This window comes from Callionymus lyra, chromosome 8 (assembly GCF_982586985.1).
Source record: "Callionymus lyra chromosome 8, fCalLyr1.hap1.1, whole genome shotgun sequence".
NCBI lineage: Eukaryota > Metazoa > Chordata > Actinopteri > Syngnathiformes > Callionymidae > Callionymus > Callionymus lyra.
The window spans coordinates 28,107,017-28,118,808 of NC_141825.1; the positions used below are offsets into that span (position 1 = coordinate 28,107,017).

Here is an 11,792-nt window from a genome sequence, read left to right on the forward strand (position 1 = left end):
ATATCAAGACGACAAAAGGTGATTCCATGAGTGACGGAGTTTCTTCTCTCGCCACTCGTGTGATTCCATGTGGTTTATTCATTAAAATATATATATATTCAAAGGTTTTTCTTTCATTTTATCACTGTTTTCATCTTGAAATGAAAGTGAAAAATAAAACGTTGTTCATTTCTTTCCTGCCTGTGGTTTAGTTTTTTAATTCAACTTAACTTAAAATATCCAACAGTTCAGTGTATTTTGAAATAAAGTACATTTAAAAACCACATAATCAGTCTGAGTTAAGTATATGATGAGAAAAGGATAATTTAAATCAAATAAAAATCAATTATTCGGACCAAAACTCTCTAGATATGTATTTAATAAATACACACTATGAACAAAGGATTTTTAAGTTGTAAGAATATGAAGCAGATCAAAATTATTCTGATCCTCAGGTTGTAATAGAATAAAGATAAATAGTTATTAACAAAAATAAATTACGTGTATATATTTAATTAGTAAACAGCATTATTTAAATTAAGAGTATTTAAATTATTGATATAAAATAGATGTATAATATAAAGTAACCCAATCTTGAGACATATGATGAAAAAACCAAAATGATTATATTTAATTAAAAATTAAACATCGCAATTGTGTTTAAGAATAAATACAAAACAAAAGCACCGAATAAAATTAATTGTTTAATAATTTACAAAATGTGTTCGGTGGTTAATAATTAAAATAATAAATTATTTTAGAGTCTAAAACGATTAAAAAGCTTTTATGTTGCAAAAATAAAACACTAAAACGTTAATAATGAAGCGTATGAATCGCGGATATTGAGAGAAAGTTGCGTAATTTGATAATGAAATTGATTAGATTATCAAATAAAACACATTTTAAAGATAATAATTGTGTTCAAAAAGAAGCGAGTGATGGAGATAAAACGAGGAAAAACACGTGTTGAGAACAATGTGTTGAAAAATGTTTCACGAAGGTTTCGCTTTTATTTCGTGAACATAAAATATCTTTATATTACATGTTAATTGATGGTTAATGATTTTAAAAAAACGCTTGAAATGTTAAAATATATCTCCGGAAAAAAAGGCAAGAAGAAAGAAAAGAAAAGATGGAATATGTCGTCATCGTGCGGTTGGATCCAAAAACAGAGGAAAAGAGAAGATTTTTTTACGTTCATTAAATAAAAATAAATACAAATAAATACCTGTTGTACTTCACAACATGTAAATAGCGTGATGCTGGCGTGTCAGATAAAAGAAGGACGAGGCTTTCATGTTTCTTTTATTTCCACTTACATAAAATCATATCAAAAGTTCTGAAATGAGTTTTTTCCGTTTGTTTGCAACAAATTTCACCAAAACTCACTCGTTAAAAAGACAGTGAAGATGTCGTAAGAAAAACTGCACATCATCGCCACAACATCTAGAGTCTCTACACTAACACAACACCACGCGTCACATGCCATGTCTTAGAAAAGAAGTTTATAATAAAACATTTACATTAAAACATATTTTCTCCGTCTATACGCGGCGCTTGATGCCCGCTTTTTTGTCTCGCAGGAGATAGTTTTTCTGTAAATATTTTTGGCGAAACGGAATATTTGGCTGATAAAAACACACATGGACAGTATTTGAATGAGTCCAGTCAGGCGTGAGGCCTCATCTACATCAGCGCGTCTCTAGTTTCTATTTTAAAAGGGCAGTGGTGTGCTGTAGGTGTTTCCACGGCTCCCTGATGGTGTCAAGAGCTTTTATTGTGAAGGTTTGCGGCACATGATGCTGGTGTGTTTGCTCCAGAAGAAAGATTAGCCCCGTTTGTTTGCCCTTATTAAGTGCTGTTATTTCTAACTGCATCATTGTGTGCTTCTTTTTAAACCCTCACCACAATCTCAGCGGATTGAGAGGTAAAGACAGATCCAGGTGTGTGTGTCGCGCAGGTGTGATAGTAGATGGCTCACCTGATGGCTCACCTGATGGCTCACCTGCTGGATGAAGGCTACTGGACATACATAAAAGCGAGAGACTCAACGGCTGGGCGGCTTGTAGTTGCCGTTGATCTCCTCTGAGATGTTGACGGCCTCCGCCCCCAGCGGCAGTCTGTCGCTGTACTCCGAGCCCACCTCGAACTCCTCCGGGTTGGTCTTGGACGAGGACCCCGGGATGGACTCGGTCACCAGGCTGCCCTCCACCTCCCCGTCTCCGTCCTGGTCCTCGGCCTCAGCCTCCCCGGAGTCGCTGGGGTTGAAGGTTTTCTCCGACTCCACGAAGGACGTCCTGCGGTTAAAGTCTCCGGTCATTTGTTTCTCCATCTGATCCGGGTTCTGCGCCTTCATCATCAGGTTATAGGGCTTCCCTTGGTACTTGTACAGCAGGTGGCAGCACGTGGCCCCCAGTAGGGGGACGGTGGCGAGACCCAGAAGGAAAATGCTCACAATGACGATGATGAGCAGGGAGGGGATCTTTTTCCTGGTGGTGAAGACCACCTGGACCTGACAGTCCTGACCCCCGTATGTGAGACAAAGGGTGTAGTTGGTGCCGGGCTGGAGGCCGTGGAACCGGTAGGAGTTGACGCCCTCCTCTATGTTGGACCACTGCACCACGGAGTGTCCGTTGCCAGTGTCCACGCAGAGGTACAGCATGTCCAGCATGGCCTGACCGGACGCGGACTGGTACAGACCCAGAGGCTCCTTGTTGACCGTCTCCGATTTCTGACTTGTGCTCAGGTGAAGGTTGGACTTGCTGGAAAGCTGAAGCGGGTTGAGCTTGACCTTGGCCTCCGTCTCCGACACCTCGAGAGCGATGACGCCGAAGTCGTAGGTGTACTGCTTGAGGTCGTCCAGGGTCATGTTGAAGGCGTGGTTGGAGATGTACTCGCTGCTGTGTCTCACTCCACACTTGCTCCCCAAAGTCTTGTCTCTCGGGCTCGAGTCCTCGCCATGTTTTCCAGGTGGACCTGCAGGACTGATCTTCTTGTCGGTCTTGTCCCAGTCGATCACGTTATTTTTGGAGTTCTTTTCGCCCGTGGACTTGCTCAGGTTGGGGCGGATCCTGTCCACCGTGGACTCCCCTGAAGATCCCCCTTGTTTTCTGGCTCCGGACAAGGCGACTCTGACGACGCTCTCCGCCTTCCCCACGTCGTTGACGGCCGAGCAGCTGTAGTTCCCGTCCTCCTTCTTGGTGACACGAGGGATGACGAGGCTGCCATTTTGAAAGATGAGGAACCGATTGTTGGTCGTCTTGTCATTGATGGGGGTGTCGGTGTTATCCCTGCTCGTGGGCAGCGGGAACAGAAAGTTCTGGTTCCCTGCAATGACCTCCCACCGGACCTGTGGCTCCGGGCTCCCCACCGCCTCGCAGTTTAAAACGACCTTTGTTCCCTCGTAGACCTCGGCCTCTCTGAGGTCAGGGTCGTAGGTTATGGTCACGGCCGGGGCCTGGCACTCCAGGACGGGGATTTTGGTGACCAGGGTGCCCTTCAGGTGCTCCGGCGCGTCGCAGACCATGAGGTTAGTGTCGGCGACGGCGATCTTGGTGGACGTGATCCAGTCCCTGAGCCACTCCAGGCTGCAGGAGCACGAGAAGGGGTTGTTGGAGATCTGGAGGTGGGACATGGCGGTGAGAGCTTGGAACGTTCCCTCAACGATGGTGGTGAACTTGTTGTTGTTGATCCGCAGGGACCTGAGATCTCCGAGGGAAGCGAAGGCGTCCTTGGGCAGGTTCACCATCTCGTTGTGGTTTATCTTCAGGAGCTGCAGGGCCGAGAGGTTGCGGAGATCCTCCCAGGGGAAGTGAACGATCTTGTTGTGGCTGATGTCCAGGTTCTTCAGCTGCACCAGGGGGGCCAGGGTCCCCCGTTCTATGGTCACGATCTCATTGTGCGCCAGCCACAGGGAGCTGACCTGCAGGACGCTGACGAAGCTTTTGCTCCTCAGTAATTTGATCTTGTTGGCCGAGAGGCTGATGGTGGTCACGTTGGAGGGCAGACCCACGGGGACCACCAGCAGGTCTTTGTAAGCGCAGTCGGCGAACTGATGGGAGAATTTATCCTGACAGGTGCACTGCTCCGGACATGCCTGCGCGACGCCGACCGCGGTCGTCCACAAGGCAAGAAGCTGCAGGAGCCTCGCTGCCATTTTCTGCATCTACAAGAATCAAAGTCAAGAATTTATTATGGTTTCATTACATTCCAGGCAGGTCCAGCTTCTCTAAAATCAATTCCTCCTCGACAAACAAGGTCATTCCAGCAACTTTCATCGCACATTAATGCAGTTTAAATCAACTAAAATGACATCAACGTCATCTTTTTGCAAATGTGTTTTTCTTACCTGAAAACAAACTTCTCTTGCCTTTCAGTCTCAGTCCAAGTTTATAATCCAGTAAAAAAAAAGTTCACAGGAAGCGAGATTTCTCTTCTTTCACGCGACTTTCGTGCAGGATCTCGGGCGTCATCCTCCCGGTGCTCGGTTCTCTGCGTCCTCTGCGAGTCAGATCCACGCGCGCCCCCGCCGCAGAGGATGGGGCGTGCACGCGCAGCCTCTCCCATCCGGAGCCTCGACGTTAAAGACACAGAAGCCTCTGGTTCTCCTGCGAGATGATCCATAATTTAGGATGAGATGTTTAATTGATCAGCGCGACCCCCACAGCCGAGCTGACCTGGTTCGGTTCATTCTGACCTTTTTTGTCTCCTGGCGACGAAAATAAATAAAACTAATGCTGACTTTGACAAATGCATGAAGTGGTTTTACATTTGTTTTTTGTTTTTTTAATCTTGGTCAATTAAATAAAATGTTAGGCCAAATATAAAAATCGTAATTAAAATAATCTGAATGTTTTAATGCGAGGATAAGTGGATACACAGGGTCAACAACAGGAAAGATAATACTGATCAATACAAAGAACATGTTTTGAATAAATATGTATTCACTTAATACCGATATGTTACACATAAACGTGCATAGCATCCTATTAATTTATCCTTTAAAAATATTATTCCAATTATTCAGTCTTTTTCCCGGAACTAAATAGTTCATTCTGGTTCACTAACTGTTCAATTCCATTTACAATGAAACAAATAATTAGATTTGTAAGAATTGAAGGAAGAAAATACGTTTTTTAATTTCTATTTTTAAGTCGTTCCTTTTCTCCGTCATTTTTAATTCATGTTTTTTGAAAGTCTACGTTTATGGACGAGCATCGCCCTCTGCAGGCCTAACATGGTAATTACTAATCCAGTGCTTTTCTCAGAGAAGTGTAACTTAACGATCTTTGTATCCATCTAGTGGACACAGCTCGGTAACTACAGTTCATCTTTTTTTCCCCTGAATTTAACGATAGATAATTTACAATTTATAGATGATTTAGATGAATTGCAACATTAGCGTCAAAATATTCAGCATTGTTCTATTTTTTGTGTGAATCAAACTGACACACACAGAAAATATAAACCTCTTTGTTCCTCATTATTAGACAGAAGATCCATCATTGTGATTTAGTGGGGTTTGTTGTCACTTTAAAGTGTTTAAATCTGTGTGAGTTCAGAGTGCAGTAACCGCTCAACTCGTCTGGAACTGCTGCTTTAAAAAAGGAAGAACGTTAGTTATTAAAAAATCAACAGTTGGTTTATGATTAAAGTCGGTTTTACGAACAAATCTTGCTTCACATCTGCTTAACCCTTGTGTCATCGCAGGGTCAAGGTGACCCGGAGGCCAGAAATACATATGCAGTGGCGGCGGTCGTTGTCTTTGTCCCGGAGACGACACGAGGGATACCACAAACACATTTGTTTTCAGGCCTCCGGGTCACCTTGACCCTGAGATAACACAAGGATTAAAGTCGTGACATGAAAGACCTGATGTACTCACACAACTCTAGAGGAAGTCTTGTACAGTGGTATGAAAAAGTTTGGTCACCTCTGTACATTTTCATGATTTTATAAATCATTGGTTGTTTGGATCAAAACTTCCAGTTAAATATGTTATAGAGACAAACACAGTGATATTTGAGAAGTGAAATAAAGTTTATATGATTTACAGAAAGTGTGCAAGAATTATTTCAACAAAATTAGGCATGTACAGGGGTGACCAAACTTTTTCATACCACTGTATATTTCCACACGATTGACCTTTTATTATTGTGTCTCGTCCTGCAGTTTTACTTCTGTTGGACTGAATATCACTGTTTAGTTCGTCTGTCTTCTCATGTCCTCGATTCACCGCAGCATGTTTCTCTCTCTGGCTGAATTCACAGCAACAGTTCTAAAAGTAAATTCTTTCAGCTTCCTGCTGATAAACATGGGTGAGAAGATGGTTCTGAGATTAAGACTGAACAGCTCGCTAAGACTGAGTTCTCTCACACGGACGAAGACATGGCTCTGGTGCTCCTGCTGCTGGTCGCTCTCCTCTCCAACACCGTCCACGCTGAAACCATCCAGAGAATAGGCTCGTCTCACAACTTCATCCTGGACACCACGGCGGACTTCTGCTCGATCTCGAGATGGTCCGTTGAGAAGAACGAGAGTCTGTGGACGGAGACTCTGGACAGACTGTATCCAGACTCCACATATGAGATCTACTCTCTGGGGGTCTCACACTCAGGTCAGTTCCAAGAGAAGTGCTGGACCCAGAACAACGTGATGCACGAGAGGAACTTCACTCTCCTCGTCTGTTCCCAGCAGGTCGTGAAGGAAAAGAAAAGATTCTTGTTTAAAGGACAAACAGTGGAGCTGACTTGTGAAGGTTCAAGTCCGAAGCAGAGTTCCCAGTGGTTCTGTGAATACAGGAACTACAGGACAAGAAACTGGGAATTAGCTTCAACAGATGATGAAACATTTTCATCCCAAAGTCTCCAGCTAGTGAAGAAGAACTCGTCTCTTCTCGTCACAGTCAACAAACATTTGCTGAATCTCTTCTACTACTGTCTGGATAAGAAGCCTCAGAGCTGTGACGTACTGTCTGGTTACAGCGTTGTTGTTCTCGATGAGATTATTCTTCGCTCCGTGGGAGAAAGTCTGGAGCTCAACTGTTCTGATGTCAGTGAAAACCAGACCCACGTGTGGTGGATGAGTAACTCAGTGAAGGATCATCAAAAACTGACTCACAACTACACGATGACGCTTCCATCGCTGACGTCGGACCACATGGGAAACTACGTGTGTGCGGTCAGGGATGAGTTTTACCAGCTGTACGTGTGTCCCGAGTCTGAAGTGCCGTCCATCGTGACCTTCGCTACGGGTGAAAACGTGACTCTACGTTGCGGCGACATGAAGCCGCCCGTTGAGGTTCTGTGGCTCATGAGGTCCAACAGAACCGGAGGAAGCATCTGGTACGCCATCAAGTATTTACAACACAACAACATCTGTCTCTCGGGCACGAGTCTGCTCATCACCGACGTGGCTCTGGAGGACGGCGGAGAATTCTGGTGCGTGATGGAGAAAGACATGCGCTGCGTGTTCTTATCTAAGACCCTCGTGATGCTCAGAGAGCTAGAGGTCGTTCACCATCTAGTGAGGTATGTGCTGCTCACTGTTGTGGTCACGACGATGTGTGTTGTCGTCGTCGCAGCAACACTCTGTGCGAGCCGGAGTAGACAACAGCTCGCGGTACCTTCAGAGGAGCTGGAGATGTCATATTATAACTTGTAAAACCAACATTATTTACTCGTGGATTTGATATCGATTGTTACTTTTACTCTGATGAAGAATAAACAAATAAACCTTTTTTTTCTGGCATCACTGTGACAAAGTCGTTTCGATATACATAATTAACTGACCGTGACACACTAGTGTGCCGTGAGAGAACATCAAATTTCACCTAGTTGGTCTAAATACATAAATTACATTGATGTAAAAGCTGATTAAGTACATTTTTTCTATGCGTTTATTTGATTCATATTCAGGACACTTTAATAAAAATGACTTAAATGTTAATATAAGCTACACACAGAGTATCATTTTTTTAAATTGTCACTTGTGGTGTGCCGTGATTTTTTTCAATGAAAAAGGTGTACCTTAGCTCAAAAAAGGTTGAAAATCACTGGTTTACTCAACGTTGCAAAACTAGAAACATCTGTTGCTTAGTTAGCATCGCGGCTCACGGCCTCTAGCACTCGTCTTACGATCCTGGCATTGCCGTACGTCAAAAAGGCTCAACGCTGCAGTGAACCTTAACCACTGTGTGTCCCTCAACACCAGAGTCCATGAATTCATGGTGAACACCTTCTTCTTTGCCAAGCCCAGCCACCATTCCTACTGTGGGCTCCTGCATGAAGCATAGATGCTACTGGGTCCTGCAGGTCCCGGTGAGCGAGTCTCTGGTCCGGTGGAGGCCGTATGGTCATAGACACACTTCAACCCGCTCTGTGCTTTGGGCTTCTTTTTCGCGGACAACATGGGCGTCACCCGTCTGGGAGCGCCCCGGATGACATCACCGCTGAACTGCTGGAAGAAGGATCTATTGAGGAGGTTCATGTCCATCCCTGGATCTGGAACCTGATGGTGGTGAGAAACAAGCAGTGGTTTTGGTTGTTTTACCTCGGCCTACAGTGACTGAGCTGCCTGTCAAATTCCACGCGTCCAAAATTGACCTGGGCCTGATTCATCTGAAGATTCCCCTCGACCCGGAGAAGTCTCAACCTCACTGGTTTTGTGTCACAGGCGGTTGTTTTGTTACACTTGCCCTTCGTCCTCAGCTCTGCCTCCAGTTGTTTCAACAAGATCATGACCACCCTCTTTAATGGCATGTTGGGAGTAGTGGTTTACGATGCAAACTTTGCACGTTGACCGCCTCACCAGGGTGTATGTCGTCCTCACCCACCACCACATCCAATGGAATGAGGAGACATTGCACTATTGAGTGTGAGATCTTCTGTCTGACCATAGATGGTCCTGAGCCCGTTCCAAACAAATGTTGAAGGTCGTGCCGGCCAGATGTTTCCGCTGCTCTCGGATGACGTTCTCAGGATGACGACCTTATTCCGCTCCATTTTACTCCATCACTCATGGACCTCAGCCCACAGTTGTTCCCGCCCTGAACCCCTGCACACGCTGCTGCTCTCCTTAAGTTACCACTGACCCCCACATTTGTGACCTGTGAGGATCTCAACACCTCTGTAGGGAAGTCATCTCCCAGATGACACAACAGACTGGACGTCTAGTGGCCTTTTCTTCATGGTCACTAACCACGACGGTGTCAGGATATAAACTGCTGCGTCGCTATTGCAACAGTTTGTTTTCATGTCTTAACAAGAAGGATCTGTTTTGCCTGCAGTTCATACAAAACTCTGCAGCCAGAATTCTGAGCAGCTCTAGTAGAAGAACTCACATTTCTCCTTCAAACTCTTCACTGGCTGACAGTTTCTTTCAGGATCATTTTAAAATTCTGGTTCTTACTTTCAGATCTATTCATGGTCAGACCTTCCATCAGTGATCTGATCCAGACTTACACCCCGGCTCGGGCTCTGAGGTCTGTGGATCAGAATCTACTGATGGTTCCTGAACTTCAGGACCAGAGGAGAGAAATCCTTCCAGACTGTTGCTCATAAGCTTTGGAACCATCTCTGTGTTTGATGATCTACTGACTCCTTCAAGAAACATCTGTGTTTGATGATCTACTGACTCCTTCAAGAAACATCTGTGATTGATGATCTACTGACTCCTTCAAGAAACATCTGTGTTTGATGATCTACTGACTCCTTCAAGAAACATGTGTGTTTGATGATCTACTGACTCCTTCAAGAAACATCTGTGTTTGATGATCTACTGACTCCTTCAAGAAACATCTGTGTTTGATGATCTACTGACTCCTTCAAGAAACATCTGTGTTTGATGATCTACTGACTCCTTCAAGAAACATCTGTGTTTGATGATCTACTGACTCCTTCAAGAAACATCTGTGTTTGATGATCTACTGACTCCTTCAAGAAACATCTGTGTTTGATGATCTACTGACTCCTTCAAGAAACATCTGTGTTTGATGATCTACTGACTCCTTCAAGAAACATCTGTGTTTGATGATCTACTGACTCCTTCAAGAAACATCTGTGTGTTTGATGATCTACTGACTCCTTCAAGAAACATCTGTGTGTTTGATGATCTACTGACTCCTTCAAGAAACATCTGTGTTTGATGATCTACTGACTCCTTCAAGAAACATCTGTGTTTGATGATCTACTGACTCCTTCAAGAAACATCTGTGTGTGATGATCTACTGACTCCTTCAAGAAACATGTGTGTTTGATGATCTACTGACTCCTTCAAGAAACATCTGTGTTTGATGATCTACTGACTCCTTCAAGAAACATCTGTGTTTGATGATCTACTGACTCCTTCAAGAAACATGTGTGTTTGATGATCTACTGACTCCTTTAAGAAACATCTGTGTTTGATGATCTACTGACTCCTTCAAGAAACATCTCTGTGTTTGATGATCTACTGACTCCTTCAAGAAACATCTTAAGACGTTTTTATTTGTTCAGGCTTTTCCTTGATTTTCTGGAACTCCTGTGTTGTTCTCAGTTTTATCTTGATCTTTAAAGTATATACTTGTTTTGATTGTTTAAGCGCTTTGTGACCCTGGTGTGGAAAAGCGCTATATAAATACAAATGACTTACTTACTGACTCTACCGATGGACTGCAGGCCTACAACAGAAGTTAACAACCTGAAGACAGAACGTCGTCTCTCACTTGCTCTCCAGAGCCTCACCAACCTTTCCACTCGACACCACCCAGGACACATCCGATCTGTTACGCCCCAGCATCAGTCTCTCTGCTCACCCAGCTCTGCACCTACATCCAGAAGATTCCAGAAGAACTATCATAGAAACCACCTCTCCTGTGTTTGTCTTATGTTGATCTTTAAAAGTATATATATTAACTGTGTATTGTTTGATCGTAAAGTTCTTTGTGACCCTGGTCTACAAACATCTTTACAAATAACCTTTACTTTACTAACTTACTTACGGAAACATCACTTTTCATGAATATTTTTCAACTACAGGTCGATGGGATGTCAGCGCCACAGCGCCCTCTATGGGCCAATCCGCCACTGGATCTCTGTCAACCTCAGCCTGACCAGCCTTTATTTTATTACATCAAATGTTGTTTGACCTTTTGAACTCTTTACATGATGAAATGTCTCTATTTTCTATTTTCATTTCTGGACTTCAACTGTGTTTTATCTTTTTAATTCATTGCTGTTAAAATGTGAATTGATTGTTCTTTATTTCTCTTGTAAAATAAGATTTTCTTTGTTGTTATGTAGACATAATACATAATATATATACTGTATATAATATAATAATATATAATATATATATATACAGTATATATATACAATATATTTCATGTAATAACAAGAAGAAAGAAATTAGTTATATTTCTTTTTACCTTTTCTAAACATGTTTCTTTTAACAATAATAAACATTAGGAAGTCTACATGATTTAAAGTAAAACACTATAAACCTCACACTTACTTACACTAAACTGCTTCCACCAGCCGTCATTCTCTCTTTCACCACACGGACTGTTTTCTCAGTAACATCTTAACTTCGCCTCACTCTTCATGGTTGGATGAACAAAGTGTGCTTCAAACATCTATCGAATGGATACACTTGGAAAAAAAGATTTCCTTCCACCAGATGCTGTTAGGAGATAACAGCAACATGTTTTTCATTCATTTACTTCTATGAAACTAAAAATACAATATTTACCATTATTACTTTATCTGAGTATCTAACAACTTAACCAGTCCTAGATCTCACTCAAGTCAAAACAGGTATCATAACTCTCAGTAGAC

At 43.1% G+C, this 11,792-nt stretch overlaps 1 protein-coding gene across 1 annotated transcript; it reads right to left on the reverse strand.

The window, feature by feature from the left end:
- Positions 1-1,271: 1,271 nt before the first annotated feature.
- Positions 1,272-4,491, reverse strand: islr2 (immunoglobulin superfamily containing leucine-rich repeat 2). Its single transcript, XM_087798237.1, has 2 exons — positions 4,328-4,491; positions 1,272-4,144 (listed from the first exon to the last, which is right to left on the reverse strand). Exon 2 carries the CDS (start codon positions 4,142-4,144, stop codon positions 2,027-2,029), a length of 2,118 nt encoding a protein of 705 aa, XP_087654363.1. The 5' UTR covers positions 4,328-4,491; the 3' UTR covers positions 1,272-2,026.
- Positions 4,492-11,792: the final 7,301 nt, after the last annotated feature.

What these genes read in the sequence shown, in the direction of transcription:
- islr2 (XM_087798237.1), bottom strand. Translation starts at nt 4,144, where the DNA reads ATGCAGAAAATGGCAGCGAGGCTCCTGCAGCTTCTTGCCTTGTGGACG.